The sequence below is a fragment of the Dendropsophus ebraccatus genome, chromosome 15 (genome assembly GCF_027789765.1).
Source record: "Dendropsophus ebraccatus isolate aDenEbr1 chromosome 15, aDenEbr1.pat, whole genome shotgun sequence".
Lineage (NCBI taxonomy): Eukaryota > Metazoa > Chordata > Amphibia > Anura > Hylidae > Dendropsophus > Dendropsophus ebraccatus.
In genome coordinates, this window is record NC_091468.1 from 28,835,562 (window position 1) to 28,860,943 (window position 25,382).

Genomic DNA, 25,382 nt, shown 5'->3' on the forward strand with positions numbered 1-25,382 from the left:
TAGTCTGTTCCTGGCTTGGGTTAAAAAAAAATCTGTCAGAAAAATCTCTCTGTGTAAACGCACCATATCTCACTCCTATCTATCTATCTATCTATCTATCTATCTGCTAGCAATTCTGTTTATTATCTATTATCTCCTATCTATCTTTCTATCTACAGTATAACCCCCTTCCCTGTAAACCTGCCCCATCACCAATAGGTGATTCTCACTGTACGCAATTAACCCCTGTAGGCAATCCCCCCCCCCCAATAGCAAATCCCTCTCTGATGTCCCCTGTAGGAAATGTTCCCTCCCCTTTAGGCAATCCCTGTTATGTAGATATCTATCCCCCTATAAGTAATTTCCCCCATGCAGTAAGCCTCCCCTCCACCTCAGTCCCAATCACCTTGTAAAACAGAAAGAAAAAAAACAAAACATACATACATACTAACCTTACTCCTGAGCCAGCTGACTGCTTCGTCTTCTTCCCCTTCCTTTTCCTGCTCTGCTAGCATGTCACACCTGTGCTGGGGAGCTGGGGGAGGGAGCGGCCTCTTGTGGCCGGAGGTATAATGCTGCCTCCGGTCACAAGAGTGACTGGCTGAGTGAATGGCCAATGGCTCTTCTCTCTGCCAGTCAGGGCGCAGCGGCTGCATTTTTTAACTGTGAGCATTCATTGGGAACGCTCACAGTTAATGGACCGGAGCACAGCGCAGCAGCGCGTGACCCTGGGATTATAATGGGGGCAATTTCCCTTGGCCCCCTGGAGCTCGGGCCCGGGGCGGTTGCCCATATTGCCCTCATTATAATCCGCCTATGAATGTCCCATTAGCACATGGGGCGCTGAGGATAAAGGCAAGTTTTTAACCTTGATCTTGGTGCTGTTTTTGGGAACTTTGTAGTTTATTAAACATGTAAATGAGGCCATTTGGTGCACAGGGAGTGGGAATAGCACCCCCGGCTCTGGCCAGCCTGCCCCTTCTAATGAATATTCATCCGTCAATCTGCAGTGATGAGTGCCGGAGTGACATCACTGCAGGGCACCTCCACGATATTCATTAGAATGTGCTGGCTGGCCAGTTCAGATTGGTGCACTGAGGGTGGTAGTCCTGCCCCCCAGTGCACACAACTGCCTTGTTTACATATCCCAACACAGCAAGAAGGATCAAAGGATCATCGCTCCCTGTGCTATAAGGACAGATGTTAGATGCTTCTAACCAGTTTCCCCTTAAGCTTGCTCATGACTTGTTATACCAAGTAAACACAGAAACCACAGAAAAAGTGCTGAAGAACATAGCAGGTAAGTCACATAATTCTGAGGCACCACCTAGAATTCTAAGGAACTTCAGAAAAGCAAAAGTAAATGCATACGGCCATAGTATAGCAGTCTAATTAAATGCATTATGCAGGATTAGAAAATAATAGCTGCTTTCTTGGCTACTTCCACTTCAATGGAACCAAGCTGCAATACATCTTGCAAACTGAGGACAAGGGTGGCACTGTTTCTGGAAGAATGCAACTGTGTTTTTCTAATCATGTAAAACCCCTAAAATGCATGTCAAGATTACGAATGACTGATAGCCACCTTGAAGCCACCCCTTAAACCTTAAAAAGTTGTAATTTGGGTAAACCTGCCCAAGACCGAAAAACAGAATTTTTACAGTGCAGGAGTAATATGTTCTCTGACCTCTGGGTGTTAGTAAGGTTATTTGCCATGAGATTATCACTGACCCAAATATCAAAGCACGTATTAAGCCGTACACAATCCCTAAAGCCCAGGAAGCAGGCAGTCCCTGAAGCAGTGAAAAGAATGTCAGCACACGGTTTATTGAGGATTCTAGGGGCGGTTGTCCAACTCCATAGTGTTAATGCAAAACACTGGCATAAGTCTCCAAATGTGATTCCTACTCTATGGGGAGATTTATCAAACATGGTGTAAATTAGAATTGTCTTAATTGTCCCCAGCAACCAATCAGATTCCGCCTTTCATTTTCCAAAGAATCTGTAGAGTTTCCAAAGAATGTAAAGCGGAATCTGATTGGTTGCTAGGGGCAACTGAGCCAATTCTACTTTACACCAGTTTAAGAAATTTCCCCTTGTATTTATAGTATATGAATTCATTGTGAGATTAGGACCAACAATGTATTTCTACCCTGAACCTCACAAAAGGGTCCTGGCTAAATACAGCCATAGGAAACATAGGAAAAAACTGCATTCCCCTCCCATATAGATGGCTATAGATTAGATTCTGACTCCTCACACAATGTATGCTGCAGTTTAAAAGGGAACTCATCACCCTAAAATTGCTATCTTATCTATCTAGCATAATGTTATAGAGCAGGAAATGCTGAGCAGACTGATGTATATCTTTGCTGGAAAAGATTTAGGGGGGGGGGGGGGTATGTAGCATCAGCGCAATTTCTTTTTCTGCACCTTTTGCATACTGCAATATAATTTTGGTCCATGCTCAAAAAATATCAATAGGAGCACAGGTCTTGATAAACCCTGAACAACTTTTGCGCTTTTTTTTTTGGCTAAAAAAGGCTAACACACTTATTGGAGTACTGCTGTGCAATACTTTTTGTGAAAATAAAAAAAATTGCACATAAACTGGCTAAGAAAAGAGTAGGGAATATAAACCACGCTCCTCCGAGACAAACTTTTTTTTTTAAGTGCAGCCAGCGTAAACTGCTCAAAATTAGCACAAACAGCTAGATAAATGCCGCAAAAATAATATATGCCGTGCACAAAAGCACCATGTTCACCTAAATAATGGAGCAAAACTGATGCTACATATGCCGCTTACTATAGCTTTTGATTTACTGATTGAAATCTCAGATTTTTCCCATGCTTAGGAGTCCAGCAAATGATCCTGTCATTGAGTGAGACTGGTCCAGATGTCAGCATGAAGAAAAATAAAAAAAAAAAGTACCTGCTTTACCCATAGTAACCAACCACAGCTTAGATTTAATTTATGTGTAATCTGATTTTATTGACAACCAAACGCAAAGCAGCATATACAAAATCAATGCAATCTCAGTACATGGCGACCTGCAAGTCGCCTGGTGTCACATTTTAAACTATTTAAAGAGAAAGAAAAAGAGCAGTGCAATGTCAACATTTCCAAACATCAGCACTACCAACACGGCAGTGCACTACAATGCAAACCGCAAGCATAATAAAAGTCCTGCAGGTTGCAGGGGAGAGAAGGAAAGGAAAAAAAAAAAAAAAAGGGGGGGGGGGGGAGAAAAGGAGGCTGAGGAAGGAAACGGAAACTCAAGGAGAGGGGAGAGAAGGCGGGCAGGGGGCAGACCACTGAGCCAAGCGCCACAACAAGTACAGCGCTATAAGAGCATGAAGCACCCCTACCTAACAGGTGAGGGCAAGGAAAGCCTCCGAGTCCATGAACAGGCGCCAGGGGAACCACACCTTATCAAATTTAGTAGACTGCCCATGAGCCTCCGCAATCAGCTCTTCCATTCTACCCAGTTCCCTGAGTTCACTAAGCCACTCCATTAGTGTAGGCACCCTGGGTGTTTTCCAGTGTCGGGGGATAACCATGCGTGCCGCAGTCATAAAATGTCGCAACATCCCTTTCTTAATGGTAGCAAGGGAACCCGGGATCTGTGACAGAAGGGTCAGCTGCGGGGAGTTGACGATGGTCCTTCCAGAATATGCGGTATAGATGGTCAAGATCTTCTCCCAAAACTCTCGAATGCTCGGACATGCCCACCAAATATGTAACATGTCACCAGCTTCCGTGAGGCATCTCCAGCAGCGGTCAGAGACCTCAGGGAACATTGCATGCAAGGAGACTGGGCAAAAATACCACCGCGAAAGGATCTTGTAATTTTTCTCCTTTGCCTTAACGGCCATAGAAGCACCATGAGTGAATTCGCAAATTTTCTGGAGGGACTGACCATCAAGAGACACATTCAAATCGTGTTCCCACTTGTCAAAGGAGGAAGGTCTGTCAGGGTTTTCAATACCAACCAGAATCTGGTATAGTACAGATATGCAATGTGGGATAGCTGAGGTGGAAACGACTAGGTTGTCAAAATCTGTGAGTGCAGCAACGTACGTGCCCCTCGGGAAGAGAGTTCGTAAGAATGAAGCTAACTGCCCGTATTCCAGCCAGGACAACCGACGGTCCGGGGACTGAGCCTGAAGTGTCACCACAGATGAGATGGCGTCACCCGTCATGCAGTCCCTAACCCTAGGGCAGTCAGACCGTTCCCACAGAAGAAATCTGCGCGTCTGCAGGCCAGGCGGGAATGATGGGTTCTGGAGTATCGGGGAAAGCGGTCCCGGTACCACAGATCTTAGATTTAATTTAATCTGAGAAATCTGAACCATGGTTGCTTTCTATTGAAAAAGCAGAAACTTTGCCCCAGATTTACACTGCTCAAAAAATAAAGGGAGCACGGCAATATAACGCCAAGTGAGGGTACAAACACACGGTGGATCTGCAGCAGATCCATTGCCTGTAGTTTGTATGGGAAGACATGTCCACCCCACTGCGAGTATGTAAGGAGACCACCCCGATAACCCTCCACCGGCCGGAGCATTCTGTACCTGCTCCACGCTCCAGCTTGCTTTGGGGGTTCTCGGCTGGGCGTCTCACTCAATCAGTGCGCTGCCCTGCCACAGCGCACTGATTGGCGGAGCCGGACGTCCAGACACCGGGAGCCCTCGAAGCAAGCCGGAGCGTGGAGCAGGTACAGTATTCTGCGGCTGGCGGGGGGTTAACGGGGCGGTCTACCCCGCTGCTAATATGTCTTCCCTTACAAACTACAGGCAATGGATCCGCCCTGTGTGTTTGTACCCTGAATCAAACTTCTGTGAAATCAAACGGTCCACTTAGGAAGCAACACTGATTAACAATCAATATAGTTGACGAGCAACAATGTATATTTACGTCAATGTGCCGCTGGGGGGTTACAGAGACGGCTCACAAGGTGATGGGACCGCGGCTATAAGCTGATCGTTTATGACAGCTAATTAACCATTTAAATGCTGATGTCAAAACTGAGCAACCATTGCATTGCTCATAGGAGTCTTCTGGGGGCACTACAAATTAGTGCAAAAAAAAAAAAAAATTTAATATTTTTTTTTTCAAATTCCATTAAAGTTTAAATTGCCCCCATTTTCCCATTTTATAAATAAAAATAAGTAAAACTATAAACATATTTTTGCCATCGCCGCATGCAGAATCGAACAAACTAATTATTACTAGTGATGAGCGAACATGCTTGTCAGAGCTTGGTACTTGTTCAAGTATTATGGTACTCGTTACTCGGACGAGAAGATCTCATCATCCGTTTCCTGTAAGTTTCTGTGCCTTTTCTCAGCCAATTAACATGCAGGACACTCTTTGGTACATCCTGCGATAACGTGGGACCCATACTTGTCGATAGCAGCGATTGGTTGGCGAGATCAAATGACCCTGCCATACAAAAATGTCGGCCACCGAGGCTCGGCTCACATGCATGCTGGAAGAGATAAGGGACAGAGCTGCTACTGGTCAGGGAGAGCGTTAGGGAGGGAATTAGCGTTCCAGTAGGCAGGGAATACTAGCCAAACAGCCCTTGCAAGGGCTTCAAATCGTTTTTAAATTGTATTACTACAGACTGCTGGCTGGGACTTGCAGTGCAGCTACTACGATTTCAGCTATCACGATTTGGTGATCGGCTGCTGGCACACAGACCCCTAAGAAGTGCTCAGTACTATTTTATTGGGCCCTCTACTATATTTTCTGATTTCTGTATTTCTTACACAAGGCATATCTAAGTTCACTACTGCTTCCACAGTGTAATGGGGGTGTCACAGAGTGTATAGGTGCAGCCACCAACAAATTGTATACCACAGCCTCCCAAAAACTAGTGGGACCTGACCACCAGTAAATTTTCTTATTTCTGTATTTCTTACTGTGGGCTCAGGGAAGAAACAGAGTGCTGCACCTCACACCTATGGCTGATACTAGTGCCGCTAGGCTAAATAAAAAACACATCAGAATTTTGTGCAGCCGGCGGCGGAGAAGGTCGACCCAAGCAGCACAAGTCTGGATAAGGTATTACACTCACCAAAGCTGGAGCAAACAGAATTGGAAAAAACAGGAGGGATTAAAACCATGTGCACTCAGGTGTCTCCTGCTAATTGCGGTCATGTGGGTCTCACCAGGAGGAGTGCAAAAACACGGAGAAAAGAGAGAAACAAAATGCGGTTCAGGCAAGAAACAGTGCTGCACCTCACACCTATGGCTGATACTAGTGCCGCTAGGCTAAATAAAAAACACATCAGAGTGTGACACGGTGTGGAGTTAGCGTAGGGACCCGTGTGGACCAGAGGACCTGCGCGGTGGTACACGGGGCAATATGGCTTGATCAATTCATATACAGACACTCTGGTGTTGATTTTTAATATAGGCCTAGCGGCATTAGTATCAGCCATAGATGGGATGTGCAGCGGTTCCATTCTCTCCAGTTCGTTGTTTCTTACTGTGGGATTATCCAAGCTCATAGCTAATTGCCCTGTGTAAGTGCTGCTATACACCATATAGCAGCCCTTACACACAGACTCTATACGACGACCTCCAAAAGTAGTCTGAGTAATATATTTTCTTGGCTTGCTGTGATCTGTAGTGCAGCTCTCTCAGTCTTGACTGTGCAGTGTCCATAAAATGGTGAAGCCCAGGTGTAAGGGTCAAGGACAAGAGCGTGGGGTTCCAAGCAATGCAGTGGGCATAGGCCGTGATTCTGGGCAGGGTGACACAGCAGCACCCATTGAGGAGGGAGCAGTGGCACAGCGCAGACATTCACTCCCTAGCTTCTCGCAACTTACGTGGTCTTAGGATACACCACTATTGAAACCGCAGCAGCTTGAACAGGTGCTGACGTGGATAGCGGATAATGTGTCCAGTAACTTATCCACCACACAGTCTCCCACGCAGTCCACCCACGCTAGCCAAGGGAGTGGAACCCTTGCTCCAGCAGCTCAGCTTCCTTTCCCACAGCCTGGCCCCTTCAGGGAAAGGAGGGATTCCGAATTGGAGGAAAGGCTGGTGGTGGATAAGGTGATTGACCCTAGCTGGGTGGATAAGCCTAGTGACAGTGCTTCCGAGGGGGAGTCAAGTTCAGCCACAGGACAGGTTGGAAGAGTCTGAAAAGTCTGGAGGTTATTTAAAGAAACTGCGGATGACCGATGGACTGTAGTGTGCAACCTGTGCCATGCCAGGATCAGCAGGGGAGCCACCACTACCAGGCTAACCACTACCAGCATGCTTAGGCATTTGAGTGCTAAACACCCCACTCAGTGGAACCAAGGCCGTTCACTTAGTTAATGCTCCTTCCCCTGTGTCACGTGCTGGCTCTGTCATTCCCTCCGCCCAGACCCCAGGCACAAGCACCTCCCGCCCTACATGCACCCCTTCACCTCCACTATGCTCAAAGTCAGACTTCAGACTGCTGGCTGGGACATGCAGTGCAGCTACCAAGATTTTAGCAGCACACTGTGGTGATCGGCTGCTGGCAGAAAGGGGACAGCAGGTGTTGCATACAGACCCCTAAGGAATCCTCAGTACTATTATATTATTATTTCTATTATATAGTATATACCACCATCTTTCACAGGGCAATTAGCAGTGAGCTTTGATGTGACTGCAGTCATAAATGAAGAAATAAGAAAATATACAGTTCACACTAGTTTCTGGAGGTTGTCGTATACAATCTGTGGGTAACTGCAGCTATATAGTATATAGTATATGCCACCATCTTTCACAGGACAATTAGCAGTGAGCTTGGATATGACTCACCACTTCTCCCCAATGCTGATTGGATTTTGAGTTTGACTTGGAGGTGCTGGGCTGCCCTGCCCCTAACGTGTTGTCAGAGCGGGTCTTCAGTGCAGCTGGTGGCATCAGTCACTAATAAGCACACCCGCCTGTCAACTGACAGCGCTGACAGGCTGACATTTATTATTATTTTTTTATTTATTTATGTCTTATTAAAGTCATATCCAAGCTCACTGCTAATTACCCTGTGTAATTAGCAGTGAGCTTGGTTGCGTGTGACAAGGGGCGGAACCTGGTGGCGGCTCTGCAACTCTGCAGCCTCACACATGTACCATGCCTGGCCCACGTCTTGAACCTAGTGTTGCTGCCGTTCCTTAAAACCTACCCAAATTTGGCTGACTTGCTCACCAAGGTGCACCGCATATGTGTGCATTTCTGCAAGTCAACCAGGAAAAATTACCCCAACTGCTACAGTCAAAGTCAAATTCAAACTCAAAACAGCGGTGGGGGGAGAAGTGGGAAGTCACATGATGCTAGGAATGTTATCCCAACTGCTACAGTCAAATTCATAGTCAAATTCAATTAAGCATCCTTGTCTTGTCCATTTCGAACCATATTATCTGGGGATGTCATGTTACGGGTGTCCTCTGCCGTCCTTTCACCAGTACCTTCTACCTTTTTTCGGTGTTGTAGCAGTTTTGAAGGCAGGATTGACCAGGCCTTTTAACAGTAGCTTCTATCCTTCCTTGGAGGTTTTAGCCGTTTTGAAGGCAGGATTGACTAAGCCTTTCAACAGTAGCTTCTATCCTTCCTTGGATGTTGTATTAGCCTTTTTTGAAGGCAGGATTGATCAGGCCTTTCTCCAGTAGCTTCTATCCTTCCCTGGATGTTGTTGTAGCCTTTTTGAAGGCAGGATTGACCAGGCCTTTCACCAGTAGCTTCTATCCTTCCAGGGATGTTGTTGTAGCCTTTTTGAAGGCAGGATTGACCAGGCCTTTCAACAGAAGCTTCTATCCTTCCTTGGATGTTGTATTAGCCTTTTTAAAGGCAGAATTGACCAGGTCTTTTTAAAAGACAGGCTACCGCACTTGCCCTCTCAGAGACTTTCTCAGAGAAAGGATTGAAAGTGTATACATTAGATCAAATTAAATTCCGGGGCCTCTTAAGAAGACTGTATTGTTATTTTTCGTCCCTACTTCCAAAGATATGCCTCTCACGCACAACTGCATGAGGGTGAGGGGCTAAATCTAGCCATAATCCGGCTATTTTTATTGGATGATTGTATTGTTCATCTTTGTCTGGGTCTGTGGTGTCAGGCAAAGTTTTTGGGTGGTTCATATGCTACATGTGTTTGAATGGTTCCCTGTGTCCTCACCACCATGCTGTGTCAGGCTAAATTTTGTGGTGGTTCATATGCTACCTCTTTTTTTATTGGTTCTCTGTGTCCTCGCTGCCATGCTGTGTCAGGCAAAGCTTTTGGGTGGTTCATCATATGCTACCTTTGTTTTAATGGTTCCCTGTGTTCTCACTGCCATGCTGTTTCAGGTTGAGTTTTTGGGTGGTTCATATGCCTACATCTGTTTTAACCAGGATGTTGCCCAGAATTTGGCATAATGGTTGCGATTAGGCAGCCTCAGAGGCATCCATACATGCTGCCCCAGCTGTTTCCTTTCCATTTCCGTTGTGTTTCCATCATTTTCTGAGCTTAACAGGTTTTCACACGACAGGTTTTCCTCTGCAAAAATGCTCAAGTTTCCCCATTGAATTCATTGGGGTTTGTTACTCGAAATGAGCACTCGAGTATTGGGAGATATTCGTCTCAACTAACGAGCACCCGAGCATTTTAGTACTTGCTCATCACTCATTATTACATTCCTAATCTCACATGGTAAACAGTAAGCACAAAAACCCACCAAAAGCATAAAAGTGCAGATTTTTGGTCACATCACATCCAGAAAAATTTTAATAAAAAGTAATCAAAAAACGCAATCAGTATATGCAAGCAGGATACCGATAAAAAGTACAGATCATGGCACAAAAAAATGACACCTCACACAGCCCCATAGACCCAAGAATAAAAGTTATAAGAATCAGAATAGAGCAATTTTAAACACATATTTATTTATTTTTTTTAAAGGTTTTCATTTTTAAAGCAGGAAAGTTGTAGTTGTACTTACTTGAGCAACATAGATAACATGTCAGTGTTCCCACAGGGGCGAGCCCGCCTCCAGTACACAGAGCGGGCTGAATTGCATATGAAAAAATTGGTGCAGGACGGTGGCATGTAACGTGACACAATTTGAAAAATGGACCGTGACACCGGGATCTATGAGCTGGCACCGACCAGGTGATATACAGAAAAAAAAATTTTATATCCATAGTGTTACATATACTATAAAGGGAATGTGTCATCAAAAAAATACTTTGTTTAAATCAAGTTTTTTAGTTTTTAAACTTTTTTTTTTAATTTCTAGGGAGTTTTTTTTCTAATGTTTCATATTTCTCATTATATTATAAAATAATCCTGAGATCTTGCCGTTTTCATTCTCACCACTAAGGTAAAACTAAGCTGACATTTCCTGTTGTGTCTGTGGTGATAAGAGGAGGCTGCTGTAAAGTGATCTGTACAGAATTGCAGCGACACCAGTAGATAGAGGAGACAATAGCAGTTCCCTTTGGAATGATCTCTTCACAGGTCTCAGAGCACGCTCAGTAATATTTCACATTCATGTCAAGGGGACAGACTGTCTATTGTCGTCTATGTCCATGAGGCTTGCTGTAATAGCCGTAGTACACGGCCCGATATTAGGAGCAAGCAAGCACCGACCGGTTAGGTCAGCGATTGCTTGCTCCTTGTTCCCTGCTCGCAGTTGGCGCTATTACATGCACCGACAGCAAGCAAAAAAGAGCGGGGGGTCCGCAGGGAGCTGCCCAAATGATCTTTAAATGGTCCAGGTAGTCCATAGGAGATAGCAGACAAACTCCTCCACTCCACACTGGGTAACACAGTGGCGCAGGTCCAGATAGATGATAAATAGGGTAGTAAATGCTAAAAGTTCAAAATTGACACGACGTATAACATGTTTCGAAATCAAGCTGATCTCTTTCTCAAGTGTCTTATGCTCAATGCTCTAACAACATGCCTACTTATACCAGGTGTGTGTACTGACATCATCCAGACAAGAGACAACAGGTGGAGGTTAATTAGTAAATCAGAGACCTCCCATTGCTAGGATTTTATACAGAAGAGGACTGATACATAAGAGAGACCGAGATCCCACAATATCCCTTTCAACAAAGTCTGCCCCCTTTTCCCCCATGGCATAGTCCAATACACCACAACACAAAACCTACTTCTGGCCATTCACCCCATGAAGTTCACCACCCGCAAAATAAGCTGCTCATATCTTCCAAGATCATCCTGAACCTCTGTCACTTATAGCTTTCTTACCATCCAAAAGTGAACAAAATTTTCTAGTGTAGGATTTGAAATTAGCATGGAGGAAAGACCTACATGGGGTGAAATCTGATATTTCTTCCCTACAAGCTCGAGTGGATCTAGAGACCTTCTAAACAGCAAACCTCCTCGAGCTTTTTGCACGGTTATTTAAATGATCTGGAAAACCATAACAGGAGAAATGACATGTGAATCAGAGGGCTACCGGAAGCGACCCGTACCCCTCACCTCTTACCTACATTAACAGGTATCTTCAACACACTCCTGGGCAGACCACTGCAAACGCCCATTGAAGTTGATCGTTATGAACAGATAATGCAAAAAGCTCATTTACAGGCAGAAATAAGCTTTGATGGTGTGAAGCTGCAACTATTTCCTGACCTTTCCAAATAAACCTTGTGCTTGAGAGCCACTCCGAAGCCCTTACTAAAGGCCCTATTCCACCAACAGATCTGACGACAGATTATTTGCCAAAGATTTGAAGCCAAACCCAGGAGTGGATTTGAAAGAGGAGAAATCCAGTCTTTCCTTTATGGCCTGTTCTCTGATTATAGTCTGTTCCTGGGTTTGGCTTCAAATCTTTGGCAGATAATCTGTCCTCACATCTGTTGGTGGAATAGGGCCTTAACTGTATTGCAAGCAAGACAAATGCCATACCGCTGGGGATTCCCCTTTGCTTTATGTATACGACACAACGACAAAGTTGCGACTTTGAGATCCCCAGAAGACTTGCCACATCTTCTGAGAACCTTTGCAATACCAGTTATCTACCTACCAGATTAGAACCCAACAACTTTGATGGGGAGACCAGGAGATAAACCGACCATCATTCTCCAAGTGGGCAAGACGTCATAGATGCAGCAAATTCATAGAGCCCTCCATAAGCTACAATTATGTTACTCATGGAGGATTCCTCATCCAGACTCTTGAGATTATACATTTTACTCTAACCCCCACAATTCATATGGTAGAATTGATTATAATTATACCCATCACCATATTCTACCATGGATGACCTCCTCGCCTATTGGCAACATTGGGGGAGATTTATCAAACATGGTGTAAAGTGAAACTGGCTCAGTTGCCCCTAGCAACCAGATTACACTTTTCATTCCTCGCAGATTCTTTAGAAAATGAAAGGTGGAATCTAATTGGTTGCTAGAGGCAACTGAGTCAGTTTCCCTTTACACCATGTTTGATAAATCTCCCCCATTGTCTTTTCCGATCATGCTCTGGTGCATTTTGTGTTTTCCCTGCCGGGCTCACAGAGGCCTCCTTTTACACGGAGACTAAATCAGACCCTTAAGCGGACTCCATATGTTTAATGGATCTGAAGTCAGCTGTTAGTTCCTTTACTGCTACTCACTTTGCGGACATGACTTCTCCGCAAATAAAATGGGAGGCCCCTTAAACGTGTCCAGCATGGAGCTAGGTTAAAAAAGGAAGCTGCAGCTAAAATAAACAGTTGCTAGCCACCCTCCATGAGTTAGAGACACGACACAAGGCTTCCAGAGACGAGGAGGCGCTCTGAGAATTAATTAGAATACCACACAAGATTAATCGCCTTTTAGATCATGAACAGTCCTGAATTAGACAAATCTGTTTCAGTACTTTTTTTTTTTAATGGGGCAACCAATTGGTTAGATTGCAGACGCGTGCCCTGCAAGGCAAGCCTGCTTCTATATTTATACCATCTCTTAAACTTCCATCTGGACGTTTATCCCACTTGACGCAAGAAATATTAATCTGCATTCCGTTTGTATTATACAGACCAATATAATTTAATCTACCAATCATATAGCTCAATTTCGCCCCTCTCAGAATACTTCGCTTCGACAGCCCTTCCAAAGCTCCCTACACCAGCTCTGGAGGCTTTAGATGACCCTATTACAGCTGAAGAATTAGCTATGGCTATTTCCCGGTTACTTACTTCGGCTAAGTTCTTCAAAACCCTACATTATGAATCAGCACCGTTTCTACTTTATAATTAAGGAGGTACCAAAAATTCAACATTTAAGTAACATGCATCAATGACAAATAGGAGCAAACAACTAAAGCAATATTATGCTGTCAGTAGTAAAACATAACATGCGCATCTTAAAGGAGAAGTGCCACCAAATTTATAATTACAGGGCCAGCAGGAGGTGGGGGAACATAATTAAAAAAAACCAAACTTATACTTACCATTCTCTGTGCCCTTGCAGCACAGCATCACAGATCTCCCAGACCCGGACATCATCTCTCCATTTCTTATTGCATCATGACACAACAGGAAAGGGTGGGAGATAGCCAGCTCAGCCAGTCAGTGACTACAGCAGTTTCCACCTTCACTGACTGGCTGGACGGGCATTAAATCAGTCGGATCATGATGTAGCTGGGGGGAGGGGAGCGGCTGGCTCCTGGTGGGATCCAGGAGCAGAACATGGCACTTCAAGGGCACGGCGACCAGTTAGTAAAGGTTGTTTATTATGCCCTCTGAAAATTCTGAAAATGAAAATCTTTGTACAAAATTGGATATACAGTGGTACCTTGGTTTAAGAGTAACTTGGTTTAAGAGCGTTTTGGTTTAAGAGCTCACAGTTTTTCAAAATTGTGACTTGGTTTAAGAGCATTGCTTTGGTTTAAGAGCTCCCTGTACTGGGTTGGAGCGCGAGTGGAGGAGGGGCATGGTCTGCATAGCGGGGTCTACAGCTCTGTACTCTGACCCAGGTAGTCTTACCTCACCTTCCAAATCATGGTAGATCCACTTCAGGCTGGGGCTTACATCAGGGGACAGGACTGTGGAGGTAATTTCTCCATAGCTGTAACCCTTCTCTCCCTGGACAGAGAGTGCTGCTATACTGTGCCCACATCTGCTCTGCTTATTCTTTCATGCTCCCTGCAGTCTCTGTCCGCCCTTGTGTTTCCCATCCTCTCCAATACAATACAATCCTAATACAATCCAATATAACATATTCAGCTGTTTCTGAATGTTTGTTTTATCTGTTTTACATGTTATTCAGAATAATAAATTATTTTTGGGGTGTGGAACCAATTGTCTGCATATCAGTGATTTCTTATGGGAAAATTTGCTTTGGTTTAAGAGTGGATTTGGATTACAAGCACAGCCCCGGAACGAATTATGCTCGTAATCCAAGGCACCACTGTATTTGAATTTCCTTTCCCTTTCAAATGTGCTATTTTACCATCTGTCTCTAAATAATAGAAATAAAGAAACACAGAAGATTGCTGGCAGAAAAAGACCACCTGGTCCATCTAGTCTGCCCTTTTAGTATTTCCCAGCTTATTATCTTAGGATAGACATATGTTTATCCCAGGCAGGTTTACATTCAGTTATCAGCATTTGGGGCGTCACCCTAAGCCCGGAGCACCAGCTAGGCCCGCCCAGTCCGCCCCTCCCGTGACGCTCACTATGCATATATGAATATGCATAGTGGGCAGCCTGGAGCAAGCCCCTTGGCCCACCCCCTCCTGTGCCGCTGAGCCAATCAGGAGCCCAGGACAGTAGGCTGCTCACTGCCACAGTTTACATGAGCTCCAAATGCTCCTAAGCCCCCCATTACCATAGGGGCAATTAGGGGCTAAATCCAGAGTGTGGGGGCAGAAGAGGAGAATCCTTAACAGCACTGCACTGATAAGGTAAAGAAAGTCTGCGGCATATCAGCGGGTTCATTGGGGAGAACCTGCTGATAGTGCTTCTTTAAGGCTACATTCACACATTACATAGTTTTGTCTATATTTGCGGATCCGTAATTACAGACAAACTTAGAGCCCATTGATTTCAATTGGGCTTTTCACACTGTCCATATATATTTCCACATCCGCAATAATTGCATCCACAAAAATTACCAACAAGCTCTAGTACGGACTGTAACTGTGGCATAGATTGTCCCATGGCAGTCTATGGGAGCAGCCGTACTTTTTTCGGATCCATAAATTTTACTGATGTCTGTGCGGATGATTGCAGACATCATATACAGTCCTGAAAAACTCCTGAGCATGTGACTGTAGCCTGAGGGCATGTTCACATCACAATTTGCTTCTCCGTGCACAGATATTTTGGCATCCCATAGTATTCCTCCTTTTGTTACTTTATATAATTCTCAGCTGTTTGTACACATTATGATAAGATTGGACACCTACCTTGCTGAAAAGGAGAGTATGCATTACTCAAAAAACGAAAGTGCCCTTTATTGTACCAGCAAATAAGGGACATCTTTCCCTTCATCCTAATTCTATATTGTCCTCGAGACAGTGGAACTTCTGTGTTACTCATCATTGATAGTGGTAATCCAGTACAGTCACTTTTACGGGAGCTCAGCAACCCACAGCAGTAAATATCTGAAAATGGATGCAAAGGTTAAAAGGTTACCATCAATGAAGTCAATTTAGCATAAAATTATATACAGATGATGCTTCATAGTGGCTTGGAGGTGATTTCAATGTTCCCACTACTGTTGTGGAGCCCAGATATTCCTCTACATCAGCGCTTCTCAAACTTTTTCTACTGGAGCCTCAACCAACAGACCAAGGCAATGCCTGGGCCTCACCAGACTGACCAAGAGGGTGCCTAGACCTCACCTGCTATGCCATGACATAGTGGTAGTGCAATTGCACTGAACAGGCTAACACTACTGTAGATGGCTTGTGGGGGGGAAACGGGTAACCAATGCATTGGCTTTGTTAGATGCTATTTGAGCAGAAAACAAAGGAAACACCCTTGTCAGTACAGAAGGAAGGAAAGAAGAAAAGAAGGAATCTTTTTGTAGGTGAGGTCTCTAGAACGGGACACAGTATGTAGTGTCGCTAGAACTCTATACAGCGGGATAACAATTTTCCTCTTCCTTCTAGTTATACCTCTGGCTATACAGCCCAGCATACTATTACCTTATTGTGAGGTGTCAGAAATCACTGCCCCAAAATCCTTCTCTTCTGAAGTCTTTGCTAAGGCTGGGCTCACTGGGTTCATTTTTTAATGGTTACATTTAACATACAGAAAAATATAGTAAACCATATCCTTGGTCAATGGAAAAATGGATCCAAACATATGAATTTCACTGCAGGAGGATCCTCAAGCAGTGGAAAAGTAGAATAGTGGGGAAAAAAGTAGAGCACAGAACAGGACCAAGATGAACAGATATGAAGCATGGAGCAAGAACAAAGACACGAGAAATAGACCAAGAGAGTAGCTGGGATCTGGTAAGTAGTCGCAACACAATAATGTTCTCACAACACAGGAATATACAGGAATGGCTGTGGAGTCGGAGTCGTGGAGTCGGTGTTGGAGCTAGTTTTGGCTGGAGTCGGAAAAAATGTACCAACTCCGACTCAAGCTTTGAAAAAAATCTTAGAACAATTTAAAATTGAGTTTTGATATCAATTTTATAAGTTTTGCTCATCAATATATATTATGAGCAACATTCTAATAGGACACTGGCCCTATTAGATAAGGATGGTCGGGGAAAAGTTTTCGGTCACTATTTGGCAGTTTGTTTCTGAGCTGGAAGAGTCCATTGTGTGGGGGGAGATCTGTGTAGTTCTCTTCCTGGATGCTGGATGACTGTATATGAGCAGCAGTGTAATATGAAGATATCCTGTGTAATATAGAGGAGGAGGAGGAGAAGAAATAAGTAGTGCAGCAGTATCCTCTGCTGGTGTTTTTCTTCAGTGTTCTATGGCTGCAGCTGTGTGTGTGCGTGTGTGCGTGCTATGGCTGCAGCAGGCTGTGTGTGTGTGTGCTATGGCTGCAGCAGGCTGTGTGTGTGTGCTATGGCTGCAGCAGGTTGTGTGTGTGTGTGTGCGCTATGGCGTGCCCCCACAGTGACCCCTCTATATCACTATGGCTGACCCCTCTATATCACTATGTGTGACCCCCCTCTATATCACTATGGCTGACCTCTATATTACAGGTATCTGGCATTGTTAGCAGTGTTTCTGTGTGTATGGTGAATATTTAATTAGAAACTAAAAAGACCACTTGCTCCTTCTGGTCTAGTTGTGAGTTGTTCAGGGCATGGAGGCTGGAGACTGGCTGCATCCACTGCACATACACAGGAGAATCTGCTTTATATCTTTCCTTATTCCCTCAGAAGTCGCCCCAGGATCATGTAGGACATTAGGGAGAAGCTGCTGAGCCAGTGTGATAAACAACTCCCCTGGTATCTGACCGGCCATTTATGCAGGAGCAGGAGTCGGTCCTGATAAAATTCAGGAGTCGGAGTCAGAGCTGAGGCTTACAGACTCCACAGCTCAGAATGGAACTCGGGGTCATCACCAAAACAGCTAAACAGGAACCAGCCATTGAATCCAAGGGTCATGGCAGGAGTATCAAGGAGCAGTACAACAAGTTCCAGGTATGTTATTTTAGGGTGCCTTCACACGTACCAGATCTGCAGCGGATTTGAAGAGTTTCCCGCCGGTCCCCATCAGCCAATCAGTGCTGCCATGCACTGATTGGCTGATGGGGAGCCTCACATACAGCCGCGGCGCCGAGCAGGTAATGTATGTTCTGGGTCAGGGGCTACGGTCGGCAGGGGGTTAAAGGGGCAGGGTCACATACTGGCAGCGGAATTAAAATTTGCGTGAAATTCGCTGTGGATCCGGTACGTGTGAAGGCATCCTCAAGCACAAGGTAGGGGTGCGGTCAGTAATAGCCAGAAACAGGAATCATCAAGCTATTCTTCTCCTGTCTACTTGTTATTTGGGCCAGTTGCTATGCAACATTCTCACAGCTGATCCTCTGCACTGGATCAAAAATCTTGCTGCCAGCCCTGGATTGTTTCGATTGTAGTTCCTATTGTTTAGCCTGGTTCCCTGATTTTGCAGTTGTGTGCATGGAAGCATAAGCTCTGTGAGTCTGTACCTAGTGTTTCTTGCATCCCGCTAGTTCTTTGTTTTGTTCTTTTTAAATGTGACATCTGGTGTCAGAACGTTCTATAGATTCTATTTAAAATTCTCCAGTCCTTATCAGCTGCTGCATGTCCTGCAGGAAGTGGTGTATTCTTTCCAGTTTGACACAGTGCTCTCTGCTGCCACCTCTGTCCATGTCAGGAACTGTCCAGAGCAGTAGCAAATCCGAACAGGGGTGGATCTCCTGCTCTGGACAGATGTGGCAGCAGAGAGCACTGTGTCAGACTTTGCACTTCCTGCATGGCATACAGCAGATAATAAGTACTGGAAACTGGAGATTTTTAAAAAGTAGTAAATGACAAATCTATATAACTTTCTGACACCCGCTGATGTGAAAGAAATAAAAAAAAAAAGTTAACCAGCTCCCTTTTAAGACTTCCAGCTGTAGGAAAACAAGGGAAATCTACCTTAAAAAGGTTATGTTAGAGTCACTTTGCATATGCTTTTTTCCCCCAGAATTCCCAGTGGTGCATGAATGGCGTGTAAGTCTCCACAGGCCTTTATAATGCTCTACTCAAGTAAAAAACGTAATCCCTTTGCTTAAACAGTAACATTAAATCTATTTTACAGTTTAATCCATTTGGGTATGTACAATTTGTCAGGAAAATCCAGAGACTTTTATTAAAGGGAGTAAAATATAGACCGATGTAACCTGCCTGCTGCAACCAATTACAGTTCCGCTTTCATTTTACCAGAGCTGAAAGCTGAGCTGTGATTGGTTGCTGTGAGCAGTTTACACCAGTCTATATTTTACACTCTAACAAATCTCCCTCTTCACTATACAGCAAAAACAAAATGAGGACACATCGCCTGCTATTTGGAAGGGTTAAAAGAAGCACCAACACTACTAATATCCTGTATACGTCCTTGTATTCTTTCCTTTAACAACTATTGTGTGCAGGCCACTGAATCCAAATTGCATATTGTACATGTGACGTCACAAACTATATATGTAGAATTACAGTGAATAAATAGTTAAAAGCCACATTCAGTCCTTTTGGAGGAGGAGGAGGAGCAGGAAAGACCTGTTTGTAGTAATCAGGGAAGTTACATGGAGGACTTAGCACTGGGAGATTAAACATGATCCACTTCTGGACCTAAATGTAACCAAGAGGCCAGGCAGAATATTCAAAGTGTGTGTGTGTGTGTGTGTGTGTGTGTGTGTGTGTGTGTGTGTGTGTGTGTGTGTGTGTGTGTGTGTGTGTGTGTGTGGTGGGGGGGGGGTCACCTTGGTAATAGTGATCACAACATAATACATTTTATTTTATCCTTTCATAAAATGCTTAGCACAGAGGCTTCAAAAACATTAGATGGCCAATTTTCACCAAATGAGAGGACCTTAGTTATATAGGACAATGCCCTCGGATATAAAAGTACACAAGACAAATGGGACATTTTTAAGGGCATCTTGTGAACCACATATATCCTTTGGGAGTAAACGTAGTACAAATGGGAGAAAACCAACCTACAACCGTTAGGAATGCAATAAATTAATAAAAAAAAACAGGTAGTGGCATTGAACAACTACAGGCAGAAGAATAAATTGTGCAAAAAAATAAAAAATAAAAGAAGCAAAAACTGCAACAGAAAGGATTGCCACAGAAAGTAAAGAAGAATCACAAAATGTTCTTCACCTATATAAAAAATAAGAGACTTAAAAACTGAAAATGTTGGCCCCATCAAAGATAATCTGGGTGTAATGGTGGGTAAGAGGAGGGGGGTGTAAGGAAAAGGCCAATCTACTAAATACCTTCTTTTCTGTTTTTCTTTTTTGTTTGTTTTTTTGCAGGAAAACCCTATAACAGATGTCATGACTAGGGATGCTGTAAGTCCTCCAATATCTTACTTACCTAACACAACAAGAAGTGAGGCCACGCCTTGCACCGGTTTTGGTGCCAGTTGTAATTCACTGTTTTCCTTACCACAAATAGTAATTTAAAGATTTAGATGTTCACACATCGTAAGAGACCGGCCGTTCCGTGACCCGGCCAGGTCACCGAACGGCTGGTCTCTGAAAAGATGTGACGTTTCGCTCTTACAATCAGAGCTTTCTCAAGCAAGGTCTTGCTTGAGAAAGCTCTGATTGTAAGAGCGAAACGTTGCACCCGTGGGAAAAATAAACCAACCTGTTTGATTGCATTTGGAGTGCCGCAGTGATTTACCTGGACTATGTAAATGTATAGATAGATTGATGTGTTTACTGTGCAAAGCAGATGGAGCCAGATACTACAAGACAGAGGCGGGTACCTGGCAGTTGGCTGTGAGGTGCAATGCATGCTGGGAAATGTAGTTTCCCGTCTGGGTGCTATGATAGAATATTGGGATCACTTATAAGTGTGACTCTGGGGCTAGGAGCAGCGTAGATAAGTGGGAAAGGTGTCGGACAATCAGTGGGGGATTATTGAGTGCACCTATATGCTTTTTAGGCATTTTATATTTTTATAGAATCTTTAGAGTTCCCCTTTAGGGTAAGTTCACACTTACCAGATCCGCAGCTGATTTTCTGCTGCGGATCCGCAGCAGATTTCATTTAAATAACTGAACACAGCATCAAATCTGCACCATCAAATCTGCTGCGCATCCTGTAGGTGTGAACGCACCCTTAAGGTGGCATCCTTTATAATGAGCACAGCATTTTCAAAAATCTGATCCCTTAAGTTGCAGGAAGTTGGATCCCATTAATCTAATATTGGTAGCCGCCTATCCTGTAGAGAGGTCATCAGTTGTTAATGCAGCATTCTTTTTCCAAGATTTCAATGAAAGATTTCTTCATAACAAGGGCCTGACAGACTTTGCACATGTCACACAGAAAGAAGCCCAGAAATGTTGGCTCATTTACTTACATGGGCTCTCATATCCTGCTCTATGAACAGACGGTTTAAATCTAAATTTATTATTTCATTCTTTTTCTTCCATCTGCTGTGCCGAGTGGTAATGGATCAGACATCAAGTTGTTTCTTTTACAGTTAAAAATTAAAATCAGTATTTTTTTTAATAGTTTCACTCCAACAAATGATTTTTTAATCCTTAGTCAGAGAAATTAATAGGGATTCTATTGTTTTCTGGAGGTGGGAACTCCTCCTATCTAGAATGCCTTCGGTTGCTCTTTTGCTCTTAGTATACATCCCAATTTTCACTTCCAAAAGAAAAACATGGCCGCCTTCTTTAACAAGCATCCCCACTCTTCTCAGGTTATGTGCGATATTACAGCCAAGTTCCATTGAAGTCAATGGAGCCGAACTGTACCACACCCAACCTGAGGACAGGGGTGGCACTGTTCCTCGAAGAAAGCTGCTATTTTTCTAATCCTGGATGACCCATATAAGGCCATAGTCATGACATACATTGCTTGAAAAATACATACCTTGTTTTTCAAATTCTTCAAATAAATTTAAGCTTGTGATGCTTGGGCCTGTAAATATTATGTAATTTTTTCCACATGAATTCTGACACAAGTTCTTAGCAACAATGCTATGCAGTTGTGGCTTGTTTTTCAGAGTGTCAAGGCCATCAGTGCCACTTCCTTCCTTCAAATGAACAAATATCTTAAAGGAAAAAAAACATAGAAAATATTATACATATCTATACATATATATTTTAAAAACCTATTGACATATGTGTAAACAATAGCGCGAATCACCAGCATGATTGGGTCCATCAAAAACCAAGCGTGCAGCATTTGATTACCGGCGGCTGCAGAAGTTGGATGCGACCCTAAAGCTGCCTGGAAAATATAGATACAGCCCCTCGCCTATGACTGTATCCACGTTTTCCAGGACTTCCTAGGACTGCATCCAACTTCTTCTGCCACAAGGAATCAAACATCGCAAGCTTGGGTTTGGCCTGGGGGATGTTAATAACATTACCAAAATGACATACAGCAGTATTTTACAATAGTTATAATATTTCCATTTGAGATATATATATATATATATATATATATATAAATGTATATATATTCATGTATTTATAACATAATGTGTACATGTCATAGCATGTCCAGCAGATTGTACTAATAAAGTGATACATTGAACAGAGGCCTTACTGGACTCACAATGTACTCACTATATCATACCCCTTATGTACAAATGAAAAAAGGAATATCAGCTACTTATTACCTATTACCAATAAGATGCAGGTTCTTCCAGAAGACCACCACCCTGACGCTAGTTTGGTAACCTTCATCTAATATTCTAAAAAAAACTTTTATATTTTTTCTTACACTTTATAAGTCCCCCTAGGGGACTTATATATGCAATCATTAGATTGCTTATACTAATCAATGCTATGCCATTACATAGCATTGATCAGTATTATCGGCCCTCTGCCTATGGCAGACTTTATAGGAAGATCAGCAATCCGACAGGACGGAGGGAAGTAATACTCCTCTGCCTGTCAGTCAGTGACAGGTACTTCTCCTGTCACTGCCTCCCTAAAACACTACCATTGCTATAGACTGCAGCATTGTAGGGGTTAATAATTAGCAGCTGTGTGATCGCTGCTGCCTGCCATCTCTTTTTACATGTCTTTTGGTTAATTAAATACACCAGGCTCTGGTCGAGCATTTGGAAGGTGGACAGCCGCAGTTCCATACAACACATGCCCTACATGTGTTGTACAACCCGCTAAGGTGACTGTGCATTTATTCCCAATTACACAGCATCACTCACCTTGGAAAATCCTGCACACATAGTGCATAACTTATTGAAAAGATAAATTTGCAGTGAAAAAAGGAACAAGTCTAAACAAAAAGTATTATCTATGTAAAAAACTAATTGTAAAATTCCTAATGTACCCTTACCTGAGAAATAAATCCTGTTGAAGAACACTGTCTCACCCATAAAGTGAATTTTCTCTTCTTCCTTTTCCGTAAATCTCGCTCTGTACAAGAAGCAATAAATGCTGGATCTTCATCAATTAAAGGTTCATGAAGCACCTAGAAACCAAAAGGCTTTACATAGGAATTTTTACATAAGATAGTGAAAAATACCTCCTGGCATATGTGGAAAGGTAAAATAGACAGGTGTAAAGCAAAACTGAGATTGGGCCATCACTGAAGGGGTAGGTACTCAGGTGGATTTTTTTTTTTCTTTCAAATCAGTTGGGTTTTAGAAAATTATATAGTTTAAATATAATTGTAATTAAACTCTCAAGTCTTCCAGTAATTATCAGCTGCTGTATGTCCTGCAGAAATGGTGTATTCTCTCCAGTCTGACACAGTGCTCTCTGCAGTCACCTCTGTCCATGTCAGGTACTGTCCAGAGGAGAGGTTTTCTATGGGAATTTCCTACTGCTCTCAACAGTTCCTGACATGGACAGAGGTGGCAGCAGAGAGCACTGTGTCTTACTGGAAAGAGTACACCACTTCCTGCAGAACATACAAAAGCTAGTACATACTAGAAGACTGGGTATTTTAATTAGAAGTAAATAAACCTATATAACTTTCTGACACCAGTTGATCTGAAAGAAAAACAATTTCTGCCTGAGTATCACTTTAATCCCTTAACCCCTTAACGACCGCGGGCATATATTTACAATAAGCGTGGCGACCCCGCTCTGAACAGCCGCGGTCCCAGGTGCCGCATGTAGCCCAGGACCGCGGCTATTAGCGGGCACGGTCCGAGCGCCATGCCCGCTAATAAGGTAATCAGATGCAGCTTTCAAAGATGACAGCTGCCCTAGATTACCTGATGCAGCCGTTCCCTGGTGTCTAGTGGCGGAGATCACCCCCCGGGATGTTTTCCTGGAGAAGCGATCCCAGTGTCTGCTGCCGGCTGGGGTCTGCGTCGTAATGGCGCCGATCCCGACTCGACATTCGGTTGCTTCCAGATGCAGCAGCCGGAAGCAATCGAGTGCCCATCTCATCGATCTATGCTGTATTACTATATACAGCATAGATCAATGAGAGATCAGAGTGATAATACTAGAAGTCCCCCAGGGGGGCTTCTAGTATAAGTGTAAAAAAATAAAATAAAGTGTTGTTATTAATAAAAAGCCCCCTCCCCTAATAAAAGTTTGAGTCACCCCCCTTTTCCCAGGTTATAAATAAAACTAAATAAATAAATAAATAAACAAACATACATGTTTGGTATCGCCACGTGCGTAATCGCTCAAACTATTGATTTATCACATTCCTGATCTCGCACGGTAAAAGGCGTAAGCGCCAAAAAATCCCAAAGTGCAAAATTGCGCATTTTCGGTCGCATCAAATCCAGAAAAATTGTAATAAAAAGTGATCAAAAAGTCGCATATGTGCAATCAAGGTACAAAAAATGACACCTCAATCAGCCCCATAGACCAAAGGATAAAAGCGTTATAAGCCTGGGAATGGAGCGATTTTAAGGAACATATTTTTGGTAACAATGGTTTGAATTTTTTACAAGCCATCACATACAAGAAAAGTTACATGTTACATATCGTTTTAATCGTAACGACTTGCCGGACATATATAACAAGTCAGTTTTACCCCAGGGCGAATGGCGTAAAAACAAGTACCCCCCAAATAAACAAAGTGCATTTTTTTTTTCAATTTTTTCATTGCGAAGTACAATTAGCGGCACAAAAAATAAGGGCTCATGTGAGTTTCTAGGAGAAAAATTGCAAGTGCTATGGAGGAAAAAAACGAAAACGCAAAAAACAAAATTGGCCCGGTCCTTAAGGGGTTAAGAACAAAGCAAACTTTTATTCCTTTCTCCATGTATTAAAGACCATAGCGCTTGCATTTTTTCACCTACAGACCCACATGAGCCCTTAATTATAGTGACACCAATTGTACTTTGCAACTACATACAGACTTAATTTTCCCATAAAATATGCTAAGAAACTGGGGAAAAAATTTGCGCTGTGAAATTGAAAACAAAAATGCAATTTTTTTTATTTATTTCAGGGGGCTCAGTGTTTAGGCCGTTTGCACTGTGGTAAAATTGACAAGTTGTCTATGTGAGAGATTTATCAAACATGGTGTAAAGTGAAACTGACTGAAAAATACTGAGATTCTGTGAGAATTTTGAAATATTGGGCAATCAGCAAAACTTCTGTCCCTAGCTTTCTGCTGCTGAGCTAAAGAGTTCAAATTTATCTAACTTACACACTCACATACTGTATGTTTCTATGTGACACTTACTTGTTTTCAATGGCAATGGGGAAAGTTACTATAGTATGATGGAGACTGCGTTAGTTGATATATTTTGGAATACCATGTGGGTGCAATGACATTTACTTGCTTGCACAATTATTGTGCTATTGGTG

The 25,382-nt window shown here is 43.3% G+C and overlaps 1 protein-coding gene across 1 annotated transcript in view; it reads right to left on the reverse strand.

Moving 5' to 3' along the window:
- Window positions 1-25,382, reverse strand: part of PGBD5 (piggyBac transposable element derived 5) — a 38,787-nt gene that overhangs the window by 7,951 nt on the left and 5,454 nt on the right. The window contains exons 3-5 of the mRNA XM_069954377.1: window positions 22,936-23,070; window positions 21,499-21,679; window positions 15,369-15,566 (exon numbers count right to left, since the gene is read on the reverse strand). Of these exons, the coding sequence (XP_069810478.1) occupies window positions 15,369-15,566; window positions 21,499-21,679; window positions 22,936-23,070 (514 nt within the window). The remainder of the gene's footprint in view (window positions 1-15,368; window positions 15,567-21,498; window positions 21,680-22,935; window positions 23,071-25,382) is intronic.